The sequence below is a fragment of the Apium graveolens genome, chromosome 3, assembly GCF_009905375.1.
Source record: "Apium graveolens cultivar Ventura chromosome 3, ASM990537v1, whole genome shotgun sequence".
In the NCBI taxonomy this organism is placed as follows: domain Eukaryota; kingdom Viridiplantae; phylum Streptophyta; class Magnoliopsida; order Apiales; family Apiaceae; genus Apium; species Apium graveolens.
In genome coordinates, this window is record NC_133649.1 from 243263043 (window position 1) to 243289645 (window position 26603).

General features: G+C 34.9%; 1 protein-coding gene and 2 long non-coding RNA genes across 6 annotated transcripts; all 3 read right to left on the bottom strand.

Annotated features, from left to right (window-relative positions):
• Positions 1-7223: 7223 nt before the first annotated feature.
• Positions 7224-7946, bottom strand: LOC141711224 (uncharacterized). Its single transcript, XR_012571271.1, has 3 exons — positions 7737-7946; positions 7386-7620; positions 7224-7303 (listed from the first exon to the last, which is right to left on the bottom strand). It is a non-coding gene; the product is annotated as an uncharacterized LOC141711224 (long non-coding RNA).
• A 323-nt stretch (positions 7947-8269) lies between these two features.
• Positions 8270-11648, bottom strand: LOC141711016 (uncharacterized). The gene is made up of 3 exons (XM_074513480.1): positions 11530-11648; positions 9019-9109; positions 8270-8942 (listed from the first exon to the last, which is right to left on the bottom strand). Exons 1-3 carry the CDS (start codon positions 11598-11600, stop codon positions 8442-8444), a joined length of 663 nt encoding a protein of 220 aa, XP_074369581.1. The 5' UTR covers positions 11601-11648; the 3' UTR covers positions 8270-8441.
• Positions 11649-15859: 4211 nt separating this feature from the next.
• On the bottom strand, positions 15860-20124 carry LOC141713220 (uncharacterized). 4 transcript variants are annotated; one of them, XR_012571896.1, is made up of 6 exons: positions 19844-20124; positions 18832-19752; positions 17886-18322; positions 17717-17792; positions 16216-16347; positions 15860-16133 (listed from the first exon to the last, which is right to left on the bottom strand). It is a non-coding gene; the product is annotated as an uncharacterized LOC141713220 (long non-coding RNA). The 4 variants fall into 4 exon arrangements; XR_012571898.1 differs by adding an exon at positions 16825-16883 and having other exon boundaries at positions 17886-19752; XR_012571897.1 differs by adding an exon at positions 16825-16974 and having other exon boundaries at positions 17886-19752.
• Positions 20125-26603: the final 6479 nt, after the last annotated feature.

Below are 26603 nucleotides of genomic sequence, written 5' to 3' on the forward strand. Positions count from 1 at the left end.
TTTCTTCAGGAAAGTGGATTTATCAGAGGGACAATTGACAAAACTTTATTATATCTCAACCATGGAAAGGACTTACTTTTGGTGCAGATATATGTTGATGATATCATTTTTGGTTCTACAAATGACAGACTTTGTAAGAAGTTTTCCAAGCTGATGCAGTCAAGATATCAAATGAGTATGATGGGAGAACTTAGCTATTTTCTGGACCTTCAAGTCAAGCAGAATGAAGAAGGAACTTTTATTTGTCAATCTAAGTACACCAGAAATTTGTTGAAGAAATTTGGAATGTAAGATTGTTCAAGTGCATCCACTCCTATGGCCACTGCAACAAAATTTGATAAGGATACTGGTATATCAGTAGATATTACTGATTCAGAGGTATGATCGGCTCACTACTCTATCTAACTGCAAGTAGACCTGATATCATGTATGCTACCTGTCTTTGTGCAAGATTTCAAGCAGATCCAAGAGAACCTCACTTAACAGCTGTGAAAATAATTTTCAAGTACCTTAAGTGTACAGCTGATCTAGGATTGTGGTATCCTAGGAAATAAGACTTTAAGCTAATAGGTTACTCAGATGCAGATTTTGCAGGGTGCAAAATTGACAGGAAAAGCACAAGTGGAAGCTGCTAATTTCTTGGAGGCAGATTGGTTTCTTGGTTTAGCAAGAAACAAAAGTCAATTTCCACATCAACTGCAAAAGCAGAATACATTGTTGCAGGAAGCTATTGTGCACAGATTCTTTGGATGAAGAATTAGTTACCGGATTATGGGTTAACATATTCTAAAATCCCTATTTACTGTGATAATCAAAGTACTATTGCTATGACAGGTAATCCAGTTCAGTACTCAATGACAAAGCACATCAGCATAAGGTACCACTTCATAAGGGAACATGTGGATGAAGGTACAGTGGAATTGCATTTTGTTCCAACTGATCAACAACTAGCAGATATCTTCACAAAATCACTGTGTGAAGCTACTTTTACTAGATTGGTAAATGAACTTGGAATGGTTTCAGGTTCTTTCTCTAAATCTTCTTAGTTTATATTCTGATACATCATATTTTATGATCAGTATTTACAGATATTACTATATTTGTGTATTCTGTGCTTAAATTGAAATTTTCTAAGTGCTGATTGTTGTCTGATGTGAATTTCTAAACGCTGACAGTGATTTGAATGTTTCTGTGACTATTCAATCCAATGAGGATAACTGTGCTAGATGCTGACCTATTAGTCTCTAACATACTGATGATCCCATGTATGAAGTAATTGTTTATGTGGAAATCTTTTACGACAAGCAAATTCTGATATTGAGCTTAGTTAGGTTTACTTTGTGTATCTTATTACTAAGTCAAAAACTAGAATAGTGCTTCTTATTTGTTAAGTTCTGATATTGGTAAATCTTATGGATGTACTAAGTGCTGATAAACCTCACTTATCAAAAGAAAAAGAAAAAGAAAAGAAATAAAAATCAGGTACTCCTTTGAGATCTAGAGAAAAATACATGTGGAAGGGAAGACCCAAGTGCATTGCTGGTATTAAGTAATATGCATTAGAAAAGCAAAATAAATTTTCTTGGTGACTTTTCACATTATCTGATTACTGGAGAAATAATCTGATAATAGCATAAATTCTGATAAGCAGTCGTGACTCACTTACACTGGGAAGCCACTGTAAAAAGAAATTTCAAAAGATGCATAAAATGAGCATAAAACAGTTGAGGTGGACTTATGCATGAACTCATTCTGTAGTGGACTTCAGACTTATGATAGATTTTGAGCAAAGTTCTGAGTTATGCCTTATTTCTAAGATGTACTGAAGTGAATTAGACTTTACTCTTTGTCTGATATTTAGCTTAATGCACACACTTACACTCCATATGAATGATGAAAATTATTGTAGTGATCAATGTTGTTTTGGATGAACAGTTTAAGTGTCAGTTGCATAAATTCTGAGGATAAGTTCTGATGATTAAGTTCTGTTAAAACCAAATCAGTATTTGTGTGAATAATTACAGGAATAAACATTCACCTTTTGAGTTAAAGAAGCCATATTCTGATGACTTTTAAATTCTGATAATAATCAAGTTATGATGCTGACGTGGCAGTGTTTATTTACTTGGTTTACTTTTAAGTCATTACTTAAACAGTTGTATTTTTGTTCAGAATATTGGTTTATGTGAGATAAAGCAGTGATAATCATTTGTTTAGTGGGAACAGTTTCTTTTTGAAAAACTGAACGTGCAAAGTAATCATTACTTATTTACCGTGCCCATTAACTTTTGTCTTAACTGCTGCATGGCTGACAGGTGTAAGGTTTATTCCCCTTTTACAGTGTGTGTGACCTAACAAGAGATAAAAGATTTTCAAATTTTTTATTCACATTTATATTCTATTCACTCTCTCTCTTTTTCTTATTCTCTCACATTTTCTGATGGTTTTCTATACAGACATTTCATCAAACACCTTTCAGGCACACTTATTTCTCACTTATTTCTGATGGCGCCCAAGGATTTAATTGTTGATGGAGCCAAGTTTGTACCAAATAACTATGCTGCAATCTTGAATAAGGCTGAATCTACATCAGATCTGCATTTTGTGCAAGATTTATTAGCCAATAGTGAGATTGGGTATGCTTTGACGCAACCCCAATCTATTTCAAGCAAACAAGTGCTGACATTTTGGCGAACTGGGCTTTTTGATAATGGTGGTGCTGCTGGTTCACAAAGCATAATTTTTACATCAGGAGATGTCGAGCATGTGGTTACTCCAGGAGCAGTTCGTAAAGCTCTCCACTTACCTGAAGGTTGTACATTCTCAACAGTGGAGAATCTTGTTTTACAGCAGCTTATGGCCAGTCTGGGCTATGAGAAAAGTTTGGGAAAGCTAGGTCAACTGAAAAGATCAAATATCAGAAAGGAATGGAGCTTTTTCTTTGATTGTATCACCAAGGCGTTCACCAATAAATGCTCCAACTTTGATGTTATTCCCATCATGAGTCGGCAAATCGGGTATGCCCTTATCCATCAAACTCATTTTAATTTTTCAAGTGTTGTGCTAGGTTTCATAGGGGATAGGTTGACAGAGGATAGGTATATTTTGCTAGATTCTGTCAGCTTATATATACTTATTGTTGTGCTGATGAACCCCAACCAGCCAGTGATTTAATTTCACCCTTTAAGCTTACAAAAAGGGCCTTTAATGATTTGTTACATGCTGACAATAAGAAACAAGTGCTGAGACCCTTACAGATTCCTCAGTCAGTAAAACAAATCTTGGTAAATGCTGATCCACAAACTTATACATCTGTCTATCCTGATGTTCAACCCACCAACTCATCACAACCAACACAACAACCATCAGAACATACCATCTCTCACCAACCTCAAACTCAACCACAACCTTCAGTATATCCAGTGAAGCCTTCATCTTCAAAACCTAAGAGGACACAGTATGTGCCTTAGTCTCAGCAGAAGAGAAGGAGAATTATTCTGAGAGATGAGTCAGATAATGAGGAACATGTTCCAATATCAGAACCTATTGTTGTAGAAGCTGAGAAGATCTCTTCTCAGAAAGATACTGAAACTGGGAGTTCTAGGCCCCTCAAAATGCTTAGAAAGCTAAATACTGATGATGAAGCTCCCAAAGTCTCAACTTCAGCAAAGAGACTTAAAAAGAAAAGAGCCAGGAGGGCTGTAAGTGAATCATCACACTCTGAAGAAGTCCTAGAAGCAGCAGCTAAAGAAGGGGGTCAGGAATCTTTGATCCCAACAGAACCAATTGTAATTGAATTACTTCCCACTGCTGAATCAGCTCACAAGTCTCCTATTCAAGAACAAGAGGATATTCCAGAGAAAGTGCCTACACCTCCTGTGTCTCCTATCATTAATCCAGTACATGCTGAAGACCCAGGTACGAGTGCTGAAATAGACATACATAACTTGGTTGTGCCTGAGGTTCTGTACTTGGAAGCTCCACCAACTCAACTCACTCCACCAACAACACCAATTTTGGATGCTGATTTCATTGCAGATATTCCAACAACACCAGTTCTAAATCTAGATGATGAAGATCAGATTGTAGGTGGGCATCAAAATTTGGATGTTGATCAGAACTTAGTTGCAGATCAGAATTTAGAGGATGATGTTGAAATCTCTATAGCCTCACATACTGTTATTCTATCAGAGGATGCTGATATTGCGGGCTCTGTAAGTTCTAATACTGACAATGCTGAAATTACTGGTGAAGCTGCTACAAATGTAGATGATGATGCAGCTGGTCCATCTGGACATGCACCTCAACAAGCTCCATGCAAAGCTGATCTAATCAAGAAGTTTGTTAGAGAGGATGCACCGGTACCTTGGAGTGAAACTCCTAGAGGAAAGGAGTGGACTAAGGAGTGGAACAAAGTTAATTTTATTCCTACAAAAAAAATTCTTGCTGAGCACCTGGCCAAAGCTGATGAAATGCTGATAAATGATGATTTCAAGGCACAGTTGAGAGTTACTGCATTGAGTACTAGGCACCTTCAAGGTCAACACTCAATAACTCATGACAAGGTGAACAAAATTCAAGAATCACTGATCCAGCAAGATATGAATGTAAAATTGGAAAAGAACAGATTTTTTAAGCTAGCCTTTTACCGAATTGGGTATATTGAAAAGACTCAGGAGAAGCAACAAGATCAGATTTCTGAAATTCTAAAGAATCAAGCTTCTCAGCAAACTCAACTCAATGAGATCCAATCCTCAGTGGAATTGCTTGTCTCTCTTCTTCTACCTGCTGATGCCAAAAAGGGGGAGAAAGTGATTAAGTCCAAATGTAAATCTATTCAACCACTGAAGGGTAAGGATGATGGAAATGATGACCAGGGAAACTCTGAAAAGGGTAGAGGTCAAGGTCAAGGTTTATCATCTAGAAAAGCTGAAACTTCTACACAGAGATCAAGCTCTGATGTTGATAGAATAATAAGTTTTGGTAAACAAGTTCTGACAAAACCTGATGTTCCTACACAGGGTGAAAGTTAAGAGTTTATGCAGAAACTGAAGCTCAAAGGGAAGGAAACAACAGTTTACTATCAAGACCCTAAGTTACAGAAGCTGGATGAAGAAATTCCAAAGAGATTATTTCTTAAAGAGAATCCAAGAATGGACTTTGAAAGTCTAAAGGAAGAAGAGGCCAGACTTAAAGCTAAAAATGTCAAATTCAAGTCTAAAGCTTCTATTGTTGAAAAGAAACTTCCAAAGCCTAAGGGTATTGTGATTAAGGAGAAGACAAATTCTGAGGCAACCAAAGCGAAATCACAAGTGGAGGTAGATCCAAGGGCAAAGCAAAAATTGATGAACCTGTAAAGGTATACATGCCAATTATGGATGAAGAAATAATTAATGATGAAGATACTAGTTTGATTTTGAAGAAAAAGGATATTCAAACAACCTCTGACAGAGCTCATGTTGTTCAAGTTCAGGACATAGTAAAATCTGATATTACAGTGAAGCAAGCAACCTCTGACATAGCTCAAGTTGGCTTGATATCAGAAGATAAAGAAAAGGAAACCTCTGACATTGCTCATGTTAAACCTTCAAACATGCTACTACCAGGATTCACAAAAGCTCAACAGACTCAACTTTTGAAGACTACATCAAGTGGTTTTTATGCAAGAGTTATTAGAGGAAAGGAAGCAAGAGACAAATCAGGATTGGGTAGTTCTAAAGAGAAGAGAGTAAACAATACTACCAATGATCCAACTTCCTTAAGTGAACCAGGAGTAGGAACAACTACTGAGAGATTGAATCAACTTGAATCTGTACAAATGGTTTACCATTCTGTGTTGAAAGAAGATGTCATGTTACACTTTATGACAGATGGGAGGGTATTCCAGATCAGGGAGAATGCTATTTCATTGAAGTATTTTGAAGAACTGGAACATGTTCTATTTCTACTTCAAGTAAAAAACAGATCAACAGATGGTGCTACAGGTTATTTAAAATCAAATATTCAAAGACAGAAGAGGCTTTACTCTGTAAAGTCTGATAGCCCATACTGTCCTAAGTACATATCTCATAGTGGAGATATTGTTGAAATGAAGCCTAATACTGCTAAAATCATCACTACATTTTCTGGTATTAAGGGACTTGAATTCAATCTAGAGTCTGATAAAGCCTATATCATCAGACTAGATCGGGATATAAGGAAAGCAAAAATAAATGATCTCAGGGCTGCTATCTTTCAAACTGGTGAAGATACAGTTAAACTGAAAAATGCTAAAAGGAGGATGAAGAATGAACTAGAATATGCTGAGAGAAGTCTGTTAAGGAATTATCTCAGAACAACTCCTGACATCAAAGAGATCAGAAATTGAAGCCAAGTCAAAGATCTACAATTGCTTAAATTCTGAAGTGAATACAGACTGAAGCTGATATCAAACTTTAAGGATGGTAAAGCTATAAGGACTGTAAGTTGTAGTTATCTAGTCAAATTCTCATGCATTTGTACTTAATATTTTTGACATCATCAAATATCCGTTGAACTTGTATATTATGCTAATTTACAAGTTGGGGGAGATTGTTAGATATATTTGTGATGTCATGTTTAATAATGATTTGTGTTTAGTTTTCAAATCTTAACTAACAGGACAAATCAGGACTAAACTGGAAATCAGTACTTATACTGAAGTCAGAACTTAAGATATCAGAACTTAAGTTATCAGAACTTAAGTTATCAGAAGATATTTATCAGGAGATAATATCAGGACTTAAGGAGACTTTCAGATAAGGAAGGCAGCTGATTGAAAGAAAAGAAGATCGAGACTAAAACAAGAAGAGATATGCATGAAGAAAAATTCTATGAAGAATATAATACTTGGAAAAAAAGATAACTAGTTGATATGTTTTAGGATACAGACTTATGTTCGATATCAATTAGAAGATTATCTTGTAATTGTGTGTCTATATAAACACAACATAGGGTTTACACTATATGTGTTATCTTAATCGAAAATATTATTCTTTGTAACCCTAGCAGCTCTCATGATATTTGTTCATCACTGAGAGAGAACAGTTCTTTGTAACAGAGTTTATTGTGTTGAATAAAATCTGTGTTCTGTTACTTGAGTTCTTATATTCGATTTGATTGTTGTAAACACTGTATTCAACCCCCTTCTACAGTGTGTGTGACCTAACATCCTTAGTTAAGGCACGTTGACGATTAAAATCTGCTAACCAATATCTTGTGTTACGGTACGAGGTTAAATAACCGCGGGTGTTTGTATATGCTGCATCACAAAGATAATATTCATCTGCAATAGAAAGTTAGAAAAAATTATTCTTTACTTTACTTTATTAAAGTTTTCACGTTTAAAAATAGTAAGAGATACATACTTGGTGGAGGAACCGGAAGTCTGGAATTAGGATCAAGGGAGACCTCTGTCAATATTCTTGAATCATGTGCTACTCCCTCCTATCCAGCCCAGACAAATGTGAATATCATATTAAAATCACATATCCCTAAAACATTTTGGTAACACTCTCCCCTTCCTCATCCTCTATATCGAGCTTGTTGGCCAACTGGAATAACAACATGAACAAGTGTACCATCAAGTGTACCAATTGCTCCCTGTAGCACAATAATTAAAACATGTGAAAGCATATTAAAGAATGTTAATATTACATCGACATGCTAATTAATAAGAAAATTAGACCATGCAATCCAAAAAGAATATCATTACTTACAGGAAATATTTTTAGCAGCTCCCTTCGTTTCCTTGAAATATTTGAATTTTGATTGGAATGTGTAGGAACTATCATTTCTTTTGCAAACTCCATCATCCCGTCCAAGACCTCATGAAAATATTTTTGTATTGTTTATGTAGAATGTTGAAACCTACGTTTGACCTTTATAAAACGATCATTATGGCTTATAACATGTAAAAATATAGCCATTTTTTCTTCAACTGTTGAATATCGACTACCTTCCAGCCAACCACGTTGTTTAAAGTGTTTACAAATTTGAATATATGAAACACGAGAAAGACGCATCATTTCTTGACATTGAGTATTAGAACCTTCCAACAACTCTAATGTATAAGCAAATCCGGGCAATGCTGAATTATTATCTCTTATTTTTGGCACAGTTCTTGGACGAAGTTTTCTCATATAACAATACATAATCATCAAGCATAGTAATAGATCCTGAATTTCCATTATCACCCTCTAAAGTACTTTCAAATTATAAATACATAGAAAGAAACTAATAAAAGATCATAATAACTAAAAAAGCATTTGTTAAAACCATTAAATATAAATTATAATTGAAAAGTACAAAATTTGAAACCAAACCAATTTCTAAGTTCAACAAAGCTAAAGAAATACCAAGTCCTAAGCCAAATCAAATACGAAGAAGAAAAAAGTAGGAAATGAATAGATATAGATGACAAATTAAATATCAAATCCTAATTTAGTTGACACCATTTTAACCCAATGCTCATTCTCCTCTACATCAAAGAGCATCCATTGTTCTCTATACTTTGCACTCTCACAAAAAATCCCAAGTGCCTTTCGATGTAAGGAATTTGTTACTCCCCAACCAAGACTATTCAATTTATCTATACATTCTTTAAGTGATGGTCCACTATTAGTTTGAACCATCAATTTTAGTGCATTGGTCATCTCATCTTCAAACTTTGTAGTTTTTGTAAGTTTTGGTGATGTTTTAGCTTTTTTCTTTGGATTTTCTTCGACAATTGGATTCGAAGTATTTGGTTGACTTTCTTCGGTTATTGGAATCTCTATGTCATCATTTAGATCAATAGTCTTGTTCTTCTTAGAGCTAGGCCCCCATCCACTAACTCCAGTGGCAGCAGTTCCATCATAAAGTTGGGTGCAAAGTTCAGGATAACTCAAAGATGTGGTTTTCAATGTGTCCACGATCTTATTACCCTGTGGACAACAGAATAGAGTAAATTTCATTTATGATGTAGTTTTTAAAATTGATTGAATATAAATTAAAAGTTACCTTTTTAAGTTGATCCCATTCTTCTTCTGTGAAGCTGAATGTATTAGTTGTCGGATCATAATGATTCCCAGTTTTGGATTTGAGTCGACACCTAGCAACATATCGGGATCTTAGATAATCATATTGGTTTCTTATCTGTCTAGCGTCAACCTCAAAGTTATGGGTTTTCTTAAGAATTTCTCCCACTTTTATTCATGAATGCGGTTTAAGGTTACTACCCAGCCTACCACTAGCGGTAACTTCCTCAATGCATGCTGCCAGAAAAGTTTTAGTTATAAGTTCACATCTCCACAATACTTTTTTCTTTTTTTGAGTTTCGCTACCTTGATTTTGGGTCTCACTAGCTTGAGTTTGGGTTTCACTAGTTTTGTCCATACCTACAAACTTGATTTAATTTAAAATTGAGCAATATACTATACTCGTAAAATACAGAAGCAGAGTTCTTTTTAAAATAAAATGTGTACACAGAAGCTTATACTTGGTTCAGTGTCATTAACCAACTTGGTAATTAAATAATGCAGACCAACATGTAGATGTAGGGACATTTAACTACCACATAAAAACAGTACACTCAACAAGAAGAATAAACAGGCTCTTACTAGTAGTCAAATGTTTAATATGCAGATGGTTCACTAACATTTAAACAAAGTGAAAGGGTATTCCAATTCTGTACACCTGATGTGGATGTGAGTTAATTTTGTAAAAATAATAATTAATAAATTAAATAACTAATTAATTGCAATTAATCACATCATACTCAGAACATCGAATACTTGCATCATGCAACTTTGTTAAGCTTCTAAATGAATGTATATATTCTCTAGTAGCATGTAGAAATAGAGATTTAATTTGGCGAACTGAACTCCTTGCAAGATAGAGGCCTTTACTAGCTAACATGCATATGAAAATTTTACATTATATAATGGAATATCAATGTACAAATCTACTCATTAAATATTATGATTGTTAATCTACCCTGTTAAAACTAATGGAAACTGAAGGACTATGTTTGGCCTTTTATCTTTTGACAGACTAGTGTAACAGAGACGACTACACCAGAAGTTGGGAAACTGCTTTACTGGCTGATGGTGGTAGGATATAATATTCGCAATATCGAGGTTTGTTTTGACATAGAACGTGTACTTGGAACTCCACCAAAATTTGCAGAGTTGCCTCCTGGAGAAAATCTATAGTGTTTATTCTGGTATGGAGATATTAGCAACATAGGGGAACTTCAATTAGAAAGAAAAACAATGAGCAAAAGAAAGATAGCATTGTCGTGTACTTCTCTTCAGACTTCCCTAAAGGGTGTAAGGAGGGGTTGGTTGAAATAGAGATCATTAGCAGAAAGCATTTAGACTGTAGTTGGGAACATTTTATGCATCTTAGTTGCTCATTCTTTCTAAGCATATACTACAATGGACAATTAATTGCCATAAATTTTTTAAAATACACTATCACCAGATCCCCAAAATCTATCCGGGTATCATTCTATAGTGTGGGGGAGAACCGCACATTTTAATCTGGCATTCACCTGGCATCATGATCTTTTAGCATTAACATTAAGCATCTTTTGAGTTCCTTTTTTGACATATATTTAGTCTCTGATTATGTTTTCTTTCCACAACTTCTCTATGTATAGACAGGGTGATGGTAAGGACTAAGCAACCCTGCTAGATCAAAATATTATTTCGGGCTTCAGTCCTTCCAATTTGGAACATGATTTAAAATTATCTAATATAGGCCACTAATAACAGCAAAGGCATAACATTTGTAAACACACCATGCTCCGGTATTAACGCTAGTATTGCTTAGTTTATTATATGGATTAAGCTACATAATATACTCTACTAAATCTGTATTAGCATGCATTAATAATCAGATTAACAAAAGCACTAAATAATATGCATTCCTTGATATTTTGAGACCAAAAGATACAGTTTGAACAAAAATGTTAGTTTTTGCCCTTTGCCAGAGTCTGGAATCACTTCTATAGAATCCTATACACCAATATATATGTAAAACAATCTAAGACGAAACAATCTAAACTTTGTGATTTAGAGTTCCTAAATGCTGGGATAAAAAAAAATCCAACAAGAACAGAGGAGACAACATCCAAGCAAATAAGAATCACATCTAAAATCAAAACAAACAAGAATTACATCCAAGCAAATCAAGAAACTTGATAACAATAAAACAAGTAAAACAAAAAACAAAAACCAACCCATTAAACTACAACAATGTTAGCACCCAAGTACAGATAAATTAGATCAAGAAGAAGTAAAACTCACTGCCATTATTCTTCACAAAAACACAGCTTCCAAACACAATACAAGAATAAAACATAGATATAAATCTATCAAAACAAAAATAACAACATATGTAAAAGAAACACAAATAAAATAAGACTATGAAAAATTTAGGTCGAGAAAGACTCGTACATGATAGAACTAGAAGCGGTGAGAAAATAATGGGATGAGAAGAAATTAGTAGAGTGGCGATTATAAATACCTAAATAGCAGAAGAGGGAGATAAGAACAGGTGCCAAAAAAACCTAAAAAACCCGCCAATCTGATATACATGATAGTAGCGGGTTACCTGAGGAGTCGATGAGTTGAACAGCTATCTGGACGATTGAGCGAGAAATTTGAGAAGGCATCGTCCAACAGTTTTTCAATTGTCGTCCAGAGAATTTTTGTCGTCCAGCCCAAACAAAATGTTGTCAAATAATCTTTACGAGGCCCAATTTGAACCAGCCCATAATATCTATCATCCAGTAGTTATCAAATGACCCCTTAATTTCCGACAATCAAATCTGTTGTCGCAAAAGGATTATCTAACACACTATTTCAGAATTCTTAAATCTAGATTCAAGCATTTTATTTTTGCGTTCCGTAGACATTTTATAGCGGAAACAATTTTTTCCATTCCTCAAATATTTTATGTGTAAAGAAGAAAACTCTTTCCGCTATAAATATCCGTAAAATACAATTTTTTTAATATATGCCCTTAAAATATAAATCTGACGTCGTCCTTAAAGCAGTATGTTATATAAGACTTAACTGACCCCGATTGTCGGGTACAGGACCTTTAAAATTACTACCCTTTTCTATGCCAAAGGCTTAAAACAATTATTTTTTAACTAAAATCTGTACAAAATAGAATCCATGTAATTATTAGGATATGATTTAGCCATTAGAAGATTTTATGGTCTAATTAAGATTATTTTGATATATAATAATAGTATTCTTTTCTTAAAAATCGAAGTACTTAAATTTTAAAAAAATAACAAAGTATATAAATTTTTTCAAATTTATATAATCTTAAAGTGTATTCCCTAATTTACCTAATGGGTAACTTATTTATCCATGACCCATTTCTCATATATTTTACTAGGTATATGGACTATCTAATTAACTTCAATTTTGATTCATTTTAATCATTATTAGGTTATTTTTAAAATTTAAATTTCTTTAATTATCTCCTATCTAACCAAATAACCCAATTCCTGGTCAAATTTTACTCAAGAGCCACTATTTCAGCAACAATGAAACTATCTATTCAATATATCAACATTCAAAAACCATGATTTCAAATCACATCAAATCAAATATTTATAATCTCTCTCTCTCTCTTATTCTTCTTTCAATTTTGTATATTTATTCGTCTCTCACTCTGTAATTTAAGTATTGGTGTTTGTATCAATTTGATATGTTTTGTAACACCCCCAAATCCGGGGTCGGGGATCCGGGTCACGGTCTTTATTTCCATTCATAACACTTTACTTTATTTAAATAAATAACTGCATATTGTGACCCCACAATAATACTCACTCCACAACACGTTATAGGCTCAGAGATGAAATCCAAAAATAGTACAAGTCATATTATCCACAACTCATAAGTTATTACACCTCAAAAGGGTTTCTGAATAAATTTAGAAGTTCTTTGTCATTAAAATAATTCATAGATATACATAAGTCTGGTACATTAAATTTGAAAGCCTAGCCTATTGATAGCTCCTACCTCGGCCATAGCGGCATCAATGCCTACAACAAGCTGCGGAATATTTCCAATCTGTTCCCGAATTGGGAGTTTGGTCATGTTCATCTCTCCTAGCTGTTGTTGTGTGATGAAGAAATGAAGTAAGGGTGAGCAAAACAGCTCACCAGAATAACATGTATATTAATTAACAATATATGAGTATTCTCATAGTATTTAGAAAGTCTTGATCAAGAAAAACAATGAAACAAGTTTGATATCTTAACGCGGCGAAGTCGCAATATATTCAATATATATATATATATATATATACTTTCAAAATATATATATAGTTTATTCAATAGTGTAAAGTATCTTTATCGATAACTTTCTGAAAATCTTTTTATGCATAAGATAATCATTTACTAGATTAAGTTTAAAAAGATGAAGTTACAAAATACTCCAATATACTTATATATTTTCCGAAAACTACTTGAACTACTATTGTTCAAAGTATACGTAGTTCAAAAGTTCATCACATAGATGAAGTTACAAGACAAAACTTGTATAGAATCAATCTTTGAAATATCATTTAAAAGAAATGAAGTTACGAGATACTTCATTATGTCTATATATATATAAGTGTATACATATATCTCTTTCATACACTCCTTGAAAACCTCTGTTATGAAAAGTATAAACATAGTGGTAATACCCAATGATTTTGGAAGGAGGAAAGATTTGGCATAAACCCGATACCTTCCTGATCAGGCAAAGATATCAATCAAGTCACTTCTCTACTAGTAGATGGATGAATTCCTCGCCGGTCATCACCCTGGCCGCATTAGGACCTTATGATGGACCGTCACCCGGCCTCTTACGCGTTGATGCACTGTCACCCAGGCTCTTGCACTTTGATAGACCGTACCCTGGTGTATGTCGCCTATGCGTATGTATTTAGATGGACTTACTTCCCGAATGTTGTACAAGTAATCAAAAACTCTTTCATCAAAACAGCAACCTTGTTGCGAATATTAAAGTACATCACGGAGCCGGTTCCCTCAGATTTTTGAGCGAGTATTTAAATCCCCTTCTAAAGGAAGATGTTAAATTAAAAACGAGTTTTGGGATCCGCTGTAACTTTTTAAATCATTTTGGAGATTTGAAAATATTTTTGAAAACGTTTGGAATAAGCATGATTTAATAAAATAGATTAGTTCTGAAATATTAGAAGAATATCTAAATATTATTATTTAAATAATATTCCAATAAATAATAGTTTTTATAAAAATAAATAAAGTAAAAGTTTTGAAACTAATACTTGAAATGAATAATATATAACAAAAGATATACTTATACGAAAGTAAAATCTTTATTTAAATAGTCGAAAATATGCTCAGGAACCTCGCCTCCCGGTTTTAGGAAAAATGTTCTACTTTGGGTCCCCTATACTATAGGAATTCACAACTACTACTTATTTCTAGCATAGGTATCATGCAGTTTATAAGCAATTATATTGATAATGAAATATCAAGATTTCAAAACATGCATATGCATATTTATAGCATATCAACATGCTTCCCAAAATATACATGCAACAATATATCACAAGATTTTCTAACAATACTCATACACTTATCTCAAGATAATGCGTGCAGCGCACACACACACATATATATATATATGTATATAATATCACAACAACAGTAATACGGGTAAAAAACTTGCCAGAGCGATCTGGGGTGGAAATGGGTATGGGATGAATGCGGTAACCTATAAACAACACATAAGCCGGAATTAATCCTCGATCGCTTATGAAACTGGACTTTAGTCATTCATACCCTAACGCTCGCTTCTACGCTTAAGGATTTACGTTGGTCGCTCGCGTACCCTCGACTCTACTATTTTTATAAAATTAACCGCTAAACATTTTAAGGAGACTCTTTTGTAAAGATTTTACCAACTATCTAATACACTTTATATAGTTGTTTCATGATCCGATTAGTCTTTTAAGGGCCTTAAACATGGTCTCAAAGTTACGCGAGGGGATAAGGGTTCGTTCGCGAAACGTCGTTACTTAAAACAGTCGTTTTTCCTAAACCGTAAATCGGATCAAAGCGAACCATATATCAAAACAAAGATTAAATCATAGACTATCTAAGCATGGCAGTGGTGAGTTCATAACAATGGGTGTTCTGTTCCGAAAAATAAACACAAAACAGTCTATAGGAAAACGGGCATCACGACGACTATGTTTACATGATTCCCAAATTTTACCAATCTAAATCATACCAATCCAACAAAAAATCATCAAAAACTCAAGATTCATACCTAGGCTACTGATTTTAGTCAAAATGAGCTCAAGAATCTCAATCCAATCAAATATCATGCTATCTCCAAAATCCACTAACCTACTGAATCAAACAAAGTTCAAATCATGCACTACACCATAGATGGCCTATAGCAACAACAAGAAAATGTTAAAAAGGCCCAAAAAAATGTTACCACGGCCCGGCAAAGACCTAAGGTAACATAAAAATTAAGTTGCTTTTTTCGAGTTACCTTTGACCCCTAAGGTAACATCCTTTTGACCTCGTGTAACGTTGACATTTGTGTTACAACAGCAAGCAAAGGTAACATCAAACTATGTCTATAGTATTACACTATATATGTTACCTTTGCACTTAGAATTTGCAAAAAAAATGCGGCCCATATGTGAGCCCCACATGTGGGCCACAAAATCATTTTAACATTTTTCCCCACTATAACAATTTTTTAATGATTTGTATTATATTATACCAATTTGTTTGTAACATTGAAGTACCTAATGTAACATATTTCTTAAAAAAAAATTGACATGATTTGTTTATAAATTGAACATACCATAAACCTGTTTTTCATACAAGTCAACAAAATAAACAAAAATAAACAAATGTTGATTCCAGAACCCAAAATTTAATCAGATTATCATTAAAACGCGGATGACATTGTACTCTAGATGCCTCCAGTATGACCAGTACTGCTTCCACAAGAAAGTTTTACATCAAGTTATAAAGGGTTACGAATTGGTTCGGAAAATGCAAGTCCTCAGAGCCTGTTGCTTCATTGCTTAGTTTAATGAGTTTTATATTGCTCCTGGTGGAGAAAAAGAGGTGCCTTTAAACGTTTGAACAGAACTGTCCGAGACCGCATTTAGTAGTTAAAGAAAACTGCATACCTAGACAATAATTTTTTCATAAATTTCTGCAAAGTCAACATCAAGTTTAGATTCCACCACTGCAGAGCTAATTTCCAGCATCCATGTTGCTGGAATTTGACTGTCTTTACATGTAGTAATTCCTGAAATGGACTGCAAAAAGTCTACCATTATAATTTAGTTTGGCAAAATATACATATTTGTACCATTTAAAATGTACATATTTGTACGAGCATACAAATAGCAAATCCTCTTACAAACCGCAATAGACATATATTATTATTATCTTAGCAATTTCACACTCAAAACTCAATCGTGTAAACAAACAAACACATACATTACATATATCTCTATATTACACTTATTAAAAGTTTAAACTTGAGTGGACATACATGAAAGGAAGAAAGATACAGTCGGATACAAACTGCAAAGCAGGGACATATACATGGAGAGAGAAACTCAAACTATGATAAAAAAATTGAAATTTAAATAGCAAAGGCGGATACAAGAATAAATAAAACTAATTAGCAAGCAAATTATTTATTAAACTATGCTAAAGTATAGCACCAGAGAAATAATCATGACAAATATGGTAAATAAGATAAAGCAAAAACATATCTGTAACGCAACTGGATATTCATTATCCAGCAAATAGCAACACCCTTGTATTGCCAAAAGCCTGTTGTGACCTGTCAAAGTTTTGGATTTAAAGTACTCGTGCAAAGGTCCCCAAAAAAGCAAAAGAAGATGAGACCAAACAATTTTGCGGAGATCAGCGTTCTGTTTAACCAGAGAGGTAGCTGTAATTATTACTAAAACTAATTGATCATATTTACCTGCCTTATTTACACATATTGTGGCACTAGATTAGAACAAAAAGATGAAACACACCCAGATTTAAATATATAAAAGATTGAATTTTCAGTAAGTAGGCTTTCAGTATTTGTATGCGCATAAACAAACACCAGAAATGTAGATCCTAGATTTCATTAGTAGCAACATTCCACCGATATATGCAATATGTTGGTATTCTCCACTGATATACTTACAGTCTGTTCTAGCAAACCACATCCTGAAGGATAAAGATTCTGTAACCATACATACTTTTCAAGTGTACTTGCAGTTTAAGTTAAGTTTCTACTGACCAAGATTGCCTACAATTTCTATACTAGAAAACCTTGTCACCGCAGCTAGTTAAGGTGACATTCAGACCTATCTTCTCAAAAATATATATGTAAAAATGCAAAAAAAATTAGACACGTGGATTAACTGATCAAGAATGGGTGTTGTATTTGGCACATGATCTAGATGCCTTTTCATGAATTCCCCTGAGTCTTGAACCAGTCATTGCAAACTCGAATTTCGAGAACATACATATGTTCTCTAGGTAAACTTTCTATCTTATTGGTAAGACCATTTATGTTCTCTTTTATTGGTAGCTAGTAAACAAATATGGTAGATTTGTGTTACCGGATGTTCAGAGGCATTTCAAATGACATCCTATAATAAGGAAGGAGCTTACCAGTAACAGAGTCAGCTGCAGATTCCTCCCTTGTGTATCCGTAGTATTGATTGGTGTTGAACAATAATCCCAAACACTTCATATATATAACAGAAGCATCAACACGGTAAGTAAGACACATGTAAAATTATAAACAAGAAAACCTATGGTAATGATGCGATAGACGTACCCTGAAATATCACAATGCTAGTGCACCAGTACCCTGAAACATCATAAAATTTAGCTACTTGACATATAGAAGCATGCTTCAGGACAAGAAAAAATAGAGTGAGATTTAACTCTGATTTAGTTTCATATATTTCAGTACAGTCTTGACCTAGTCTTGAAATAAATAAAACTCTGCTCTATTATTCAGCAAGAAAGAATCTCATAACTTCTAAAAAATCTACATCAAAATATTTCGCTGCCGCCTGTGTCCTTAAACTTCCCGGAAGTCTGTCGACTGTGGTGTTGAAATATCTCCCTGGCCAGTAGTAACAGTAGTGCTGGAAATACTTAAATTATCTGTCTGGTATTTTTTGGCTATTAGTCCCCATAAACACAGTACAGTTTTGATCTAGTCCTAGAATAAACAAAGTTTTGCTGTATTGTTTAGCAACAGAGAATCTGCAAAAATAATTCCACACATGTTACATTATTACGAAAAAATCACGACTTTTTATTATGAAAGTTTGAAAAAAATGCTGATTGTAAAAATGCAATATTATTACAGAATGCCTTGATATATGAAAATCCCTATTTTTCAAAATAATATAAATAAAGAATTCAGAAAAAAATGTGACAGACCTTCGTAAATCCTGGACTCGCAATCACAGCGCATCGGATAAGATGGAAATCAATATATTTCAAGAAAGCTTGTAATGCAACCAAAAAAAAATATATATATATATATAAGACCACATTACATGAAACAATACAAGATATAGTCATAAATCAGTTTAAGCTCTCACTTCTGCAACATTCTCAAAAAATTAGTTCAAAGCCTGTAATGCAAAGATAATTGACTCAGTAACTACAATTTCAATCAAAACTGCACTAAGTGTTCACTGTCCAGCATCACAACTTCAGGATTTGACAAACATATTTGGTCAATATTAAAAGAATAGGGAACACACTTTTTCGTAACTAGCTATAGTAGGTCCATGCTTCCAAGGAATAGAAGCTTCTATTCGAGAACGGGTAATAGTCACACTGTTGACAAAAAAACAAATTAACAAAAGTTTCAAATTTAATAAAGTTTACAACAAAGTTGACAAACAACACTTTTGTAGATTGTGTTGGTGTAAGTGACAAGTATGGGGCAATTGACATATTATATTACGAGTACATATTGATATAATAAGATTGTAGAATCTGCACCCGTCAATTCATATAAAGCAGTAAAATCATCTTCAACTTTGGTATTCTTTCTGAAAACACTTAAAAGTTTAAAATAATAGGTTTGTGCTCACAAATATAAACTATCAAGCTAAGTCCCAAGTTGTATAAGTTTAAATAGTAGGATTCCATGTATTACGTCTTTGGATAATATCAAGCCTGTAAAGAGATCATGTAAAGGGAAAAACTTTACCGCCCTCGACCCTGTACTTAAACTTGCAACAAAAGATGGGTAACGTGTCAGCTGCAATACATCTTTTGTATTTACGGGGAGTTTAATTTGGTAGATGTCTTACGGATTTAGTACTTCCTAGACAAGACTATGAACCACACAGTGACTATACATATCTGTCACTGTTATAATAATTCATAATCTAAACGCTGCTCATTTCCTTGTCATCATATTTACTGAAATATGCAGTGGCATGTCCTCACATAAGGTATGTCATAAAGTTTATAGCACACTTGTTAAAAGATTCAAAAGATGACTTACATAATGTATCTTCACACTTGTTAAAAGAATCAAAAGACGACTTACACAAGGTATCTTCAAGGCATTATCATTCAAAACAAACATAAGTTCAAGTGACGCAAAGAAACTCAAACCTCCGCATAACCAAGCCAATTCTTCATACTAAAAACACAACACCGCTCCAAATCTACATCACAAAAACCTCAATAATATACAATTTTTAATCCCGAAATCGAGAAAATATAAAATAACACAAAATCAGAGAGAGGGGGTAGTACCTTAAAGTAGAACCGCAAGCTGATTTGACCCCAATTCCAATTAAAAACCCTAACTCGATTCTGTGAGATTTTACTAATATAATACCCTAGTTAATCTAATCATCAATCTGTGAGGTGGTACCTTAGGATGATTCAGTACAATTGAAAGCTGAGAGAGAGTGTGCGAGAGCGACCTGAGAAAGAGATGTTTAGAGTGTGTGTGTGTGAGAGAGAGATGTTCAGAGGTAGAGAGTGTGAAATTTTGACAAAAAATTGCCGCTTGTCCAAAACTTTTGAGCCTATTTTAGCCCGCCTAATGGAGAGCCCAACGAGAGCCTAAATAAATGTAGGCTAATTTCACTTTTTTTTTAATTTTTTAATAAAATTTTAAGTTTAAATAGTGTTCAAATTTTTTAATAATAAAAAAATATCATTTATTAATTAGTACATTTTACAAAATTTTAAAACAATATATTTTTATCAATCTTAGCTAATATTAATATTATTACTTAATTATATAATAAAAATTGATTAATTTTTAAGTCAAATAATTATATATATATATTTAATTGTTTGTAAAATGTTACTTTTTTATTTATTAACACCCTATTATAACATAAGTTTCCAAATGTTACTCGCATGTAACACTTTGAAGCTATAATAACATGTTATAAAGGCTATGGTAACATCAAAAATACTACGTTGCGGTAGGCTAAGATGAGCATACCTAAGGTAACATAATTTTATAACACGCATGATTAAACCATTGCGATAGGCCATCTATGGTGTAGTGATGCTTATCATTCGAGTTACTACTCACCCATCCAAACCATCACAAAACTAAACCAAACAGATTTAGTACTAAAGGTTTAGAAGCTTTATATCTTGATTAGAGGGTGGAAAGTTTCTAGAGAGTCTCAAAGAACCTTGATCTAACCTTATACTACCTTGATCTTGCAAGAGAAATCAATAAAACGAAGTTAAGATTTTGAAAACACTATTCACCCTAAATTTTGGTGAATTAATAAGCTATGTTATCCTTGGAATCAAGGGCTCAAAATCATACCATATCTAAGTTATGAAATGTAGAATCCACAGAAACTAACCTTGAGATTTATGCTTGAGTGGAGCTAAGGTTTTGAATTTCTATTTCTTGTTTTCCATGGAAGGGCCGAGAGCTTCAAATGGGGGGGGGGGAAGAAAAGCTTTGCTTGCTTGGTTACTTCCTAATTATATGTTATCTTGTTTGGTTATCTCTTAACCTAGGTTAATTAGTTGGTTAAAATACTTGGTCCATAATCAACCTTGCCTAAATATCTTTTCCAAATGCTTACATCATCATGCTTGCATCATTTCCTTGCCATGTGTCAATTCCTTGTGGTTTGATGATGTCATACTCTACTAACCACTTTGATTAGTGCTTAATTGGTTGGTTGGTCTCTTGGCCGCTTATTTGTTTTATGGTTCACTCAACTCTCGTTCTCGTTGATCGTTTGAGGGATCATATATATCCGGGATCTTATTACTTGGGCTTCCCTAAGCCTTTCTTAATATCTTATATTCCTTTAATGATCCTCTATTATAATCCTTGAATTAAATTCCTTTTAATCATGTTAACTTATACTTAATTCCTTTGGTTTACTGGTGGATTTTCAGGAAAAATCAAAGTGTCCGAATTTGAATTATGACGACCTTTACATACACTCATTTACTTTATGAAATACTAATACGATCTCAGAATTTCCATAACAGTACTCCTATATAGGGTGGTCTGATAATTTTACTCAATCAGCACAATCAGCAAAAGTTACTATTCATCAGGGTTTCAAAACTTTGCAAAAATTGGGGTTATTACAGTCTCCCCTCCTTAAAAGGATTCCGTCCTGGAATCATATAGAAAATAGTTGTGGATAATTTTCTAGCATTGCGCTTTCTAACTCACAAGTCGATTTTCCACATTGTGGTTCTGCCGTAAAATTCTGACTAGTTTGATAACCCTGTTCCTAAGCACTTGTTCCTTTTGATCCATAATCCCTACGGGTTGTCCCACATAGGTAAAGTCTGGTTGCATATTTCCATGCTCGTATTCCATTATATATCGGGCTTCCGGATTATACTTCCTTATTATTGCCACATGGAACACATTGTGAACTTGCTCTAGGTTTGGGGGTAGGGCTAGTTCGTATGCTAACTTCCCAATACATCTTAATATCTTGAAGGGTCCGATGTACCTTGAACTTAGCTTCCCTTTCTTTCTAGACCTCATCAATCCTTTTTCCAAGGGAATGCCTTTAACAATACTAGGTTTCCTACTTCATACTCTTTGTCCCTCCGGGCCAATCCGGCGTACTTCTCCAGTCGATCTTGGGCTGCTACCCACTGTCCTCAAATTGAATCTATTATGTCCTTGGTCCTTTGGGCTACTGATGGTTCGAGCATCTTGCACTCTCCAATTTCATTCTGATACAAGGAAGATCAGCATTGTCTTCCCTCAAGGGCCTCATAAGGCGACATCCCGATACTGACATATCATCTATCATTGTAAAACACTCAATCCGTGCTAGATAATTATTCCAAATTTCTTTCAAGTCTATCGCACAGACTCTCATCATATCTTCTAGTGCTATAGCTTTTTCTTTTCAATATCCACTTTTTTCTAGTCCGTAATCGTCAATATCTTCCATACATAATACTATTCTGGATATACTTTTACTCTCTAGTGTTCTATAACCTTTTAATAATTACGTCAACCTTAGTATCACGAACACGTTAGATTCTGAATACCACCGTACTGATAGTACTCCTTTTCCAGCTGTTTCTATCTTCGAAAGCTTGATCCATCATATAGAAGTAAAAGAATTTATTTAGAGATCACCATGATCATGAACACTTGTTACATCGCATATTTAGTACAGAAGGGGGCCAACCTTTAGTACTTGACAAGCAATTAAATAATATATGGTATCCTACTAGGCTTCCATCACACAGATAGATAGTCATTCGGCAATGCCTCCCCTTCTGGAAGGGTTGTTCTTCTCAGTTTACACGAAAATGAAAAGAAGAGAAAAAGAAAGAATTTAACAGAATTATATAAAAGTATTTCCACAAAACATCTGGCTTGGAGTCTACCTCTATACTATAGAGGTTTATCACAGGAGAATGAAACATAAATATATATATATATATATATTAACATCAAATATCATAACATCGTATTTCACGTGCCTGAATATTTTGATATTCCGTCCATCATTCCATGGACCCATTCTCTTGTTCAATCTTATTAACAATCACCTTTGAAACTCCTTCGATATCGAAAATCGAATTTAGTATTTCATTCTAGACATCATCGTTACTAGAATCATACGCTTGCACCACAACCTTCCTTATATAGTAATACGACTCTCGATCGATAAGAAGAAATAAATTTTCAATAGGTAAATAATCGACTTAGTTAGTCTATCAATGATAACTTATACATTGTCATGACCCGATTATTGGTACTCAATCTCAACATCCCTTACAATACAACTCTCATTATTGTTATCGTCTCATTATTCACATAATCATTGATGCATTACTATAGTCCACCGCTAACCTACTATAGTCATTCGTTTTCCTTGGAATGTTAACAACTAATTGTTGTGGAATAAAAACTAGAGTGCATTAGTAATTAATGCTGGGGTTTGTGAGCTTCGAGCTTTGATGACTGCTCTTGCGTTCGGGACTATCGGTCCTTACAAGATGCCTACGTATCTTTGTGTGATAGAGAATCAAGCCAAAAATGTAGTTTTAGGTTGAAAGGTAGATCCCCTTATATAGAGGTGAGTGTAGGTTTAGACTTGTGTTGGGAGACTTGGTGGACAAGTCTCCAACTTAGATGGTAATTAGGAGTCCTAGAAGGGAAGGAACTCCAGAACCTTCTGCGTAGGACTTTTAGTCCTTTTTGGACTCATGTCTCTGCTGTTCCAACCGTATTGGGCCTAGTCCGTGAACAACTTGTCTTCGTGGACCTTGATAACCTCTACTGGTGGGCCTTGTCTATATGGGTCGTCCTGAGTCTGTTACGAGTTTGGAGCAGATAAGTCTGTACTGGACTTCAGACAAGAAGCCCAAGTGTAATTAATGTGACATTTAATGTGTCTTTAGGATGTATTTTATATCCATATCATTTGCCCCCAACTTCCTTGAATACTACTCGAGTTTTCGTGAAAGTTATAATGGTCTTTTCGCGACTTAAGGTTCTTTTGGCCTTTCTCGGGTATCGGCCTTTCATGGGTGTCGGCCCTTCGTGGGTATCGGCCTTTCGTGGGTATTGGCCCTTCCTGGGTATCGATCCCTTATGGGTATCGCCATTTTATCGTAAAGTGTGCAACGACCTACATGTTTACAATGACTTATTAGTGTGAGTATTCACAGTTAAGGCTTTTACACAGGCTATTTGGATAGCATCTAACAATAAATGGTCCTAATCGGGGACTAAAAGGCGAGCATTTATCATCCCTTAACCTTTGTCAAAGTTAACTATAGGATGAAAGCTGCTATCATGCCCTATTCGGGGCTAATCGGGGCTAATTTCCATGTACAAACTGCTAACTAGGCTTAAAAAGCCTAATTTTAAGCTAGAATGCACTAATTGGCTTTAATCGAGGATAATTTGTCTTAATCAGGACTAATCAGCATGTGTAAGACACTAATTATCCCTAATTCACACTAATAACATGAGTATATAGATTTAACGCCCCAAATTGGGACTAATTTCATCACACGAGTCACTAATTCCCCTTGATTCGGGTTAATTACGCATAATATACACTATTCGGCCCTAACCGGGGCTAAATTTCACTAATCGGCCCTAATCAGAGCTTAATCTTAAAATCCTGAAAATTTAAAATTTTTTGAATTTTTTGAATTTTTTTCTTATTTTCGTAAAAAATTTCAAAAAAATTCGCAGGGGGGTCGTCGGGGCTCTGTAGGACCTTCTGCTGCAGGAAGTCCTGCTCGACCACATGACCTCTTTTGTGGCATGCTCGGCCACATGAGGTCGGCCACCTCATGGTCGGCCAGGGGCAGGTCCTCATGTCCCTTGCTGGCCAGGGGTGTTTGCTCCAATTTTTTTAGTAGAACCTTTTACTTAGACTCATGTCCTTCGTGCACTTTGATATGCTCTTCTTACTCTTGGTTATCCATGGAATTAATCTCATGGTTGTCCTAGAGTTCCTCATGGTTCTGCTACGCCTATTTCAGTGAACGTTCCATACTCATTCTATCGAACTTTCTGTACTCGTTCTACTAAACGTTATGTGCTCTATTGAACTTGTTCTATAGGAAGTCTTATACTTCATTGAACTTGTCCAAACTTTCTTTATAAGATGTTCTGTACTCCAACAAACTCGTTCTCATAGACGTTCTAGTCTTTACGAAACTTAATTCCGATGAGAGTTATCCTTTCTAAGAAATTTCCAAGAGACTTCACAGGAGGGTCTCCCGAACAACTTTAGAAGGCCTCAGGGCTCTCTTACGGCCTCAAGGCCCCATTTGCAGTCTGGTCGGCCAGGCTTGCTCTTAGAAGGTCTTGGGGCCACTCTCAAGGTGGTTTGGTTGGTCGAGAGGAAAAGTTATCTGAGCTTGCTATGGTGAAAGCTTTACTATTTATGAAACTTACTTCTGAGAACCCTCTGCTCTTCAAGGAACTTGTTCTCACTGACGTTCTGATCTTTATGGGACTCGTTCTCATGGACGTCCTGGTCTTCACAAAACTTGTTTCATTTGGAGGTCAACCCCTTCTTATGAATTCACATAAAATCCCCCAGGAGGGCCACCAGAACGACTTTGGAAGGCCTCACAGCTCTTCTATAGAGGCTCCTGCTCGGCTTCAAGGCTTCCTTTTATAGCCAGGTCAGCCAGGGCTACTCTTACTGGAGCTTGGGGCCCTCCGGTGTGTTCTAGAGAGGCTCCTGGTCGGCCATAAGGCCTCATTTTGTATTCTGGTCGGCCAAGTCTGCTCTTAATGGACCTTGGGGCCCTCCGGGCTGTCCTATAGAAGCTCCTGGTTGGCCATAAGGCCTCATTTTGTATCCTGGTCGGCCAAGTCTGCTCTTAATGAACCTCGGGAGTCTCATGCAAGGTAGTATGATCGGTCATGAGGAGAATGTTCTGTTCTCGTACTCGTTAGCACTCCGACCTTCACGAAGCTTGTTCAGCTGAGGAGCTAATCTTGTTCTAATCTTTATAAGCTTTGCTAATCATGGTTGTTGTGGATATGTTGTGAACTTTATGATTTCATTAAGAAAACACCTTAGTAGATTTTACTTAGTGAAAAATGTAGCACTCGACGAATAAGGAATATAGTCCGAAAGATGACTCAATATAGTCCCGACGGATGATGGTCAATTATCCATCGAGTGAGTAGCTTATGTAATAATGAGTCTGTAGCACATTTCTGCATACACATTGTTTAGATTCTGTAGTAGCACTCAAGTCATGTTGACTTTAATTAGATATGCAGAATAGGTTGATTAATTGTACATAGATGATGTCTTGTAATTCTGTATAAATGAAATGAAGTCAAGTGCCAGATTGCTACCTGACGGATAAACAACAATGTCACTCGACGGATGATCAACTAGGCAACCCGACAGATAATCAATTCAAACATCAGTTGACAGTGACAACACAGTCACATGCGTCGAGTGTATGCAAAAAGGAATGTGGAAGCCTATTCAACTGGGTTTTAGAGAATAAAGAAGCATTGCCATTTCCATGCTATTATGAAGATATT

Coding starts and splice junctions, on each gene's coding strand:
- LOC141711016 (XM_074513480.1), bottom strand. CDS start 11,600: ATGTATATCAGATTGGCGGGTTTTTTAGGTTTTTTTGGCACCTGTTCT. Junction 9,110..11,529: donor CTCCCTCTTCTGCTATTTAG/GTATTTATAATC, acceptor ATATGTTGCTAG/GTGTCGACTCAAATCCAAAA. Junction 8,943..9,018: donor AATGGGATCAACTTAAAAAG/GTAACTTTTAAT, acceptor TGTTGTCCACAG/GGTAATAAGATCGTGGACAC.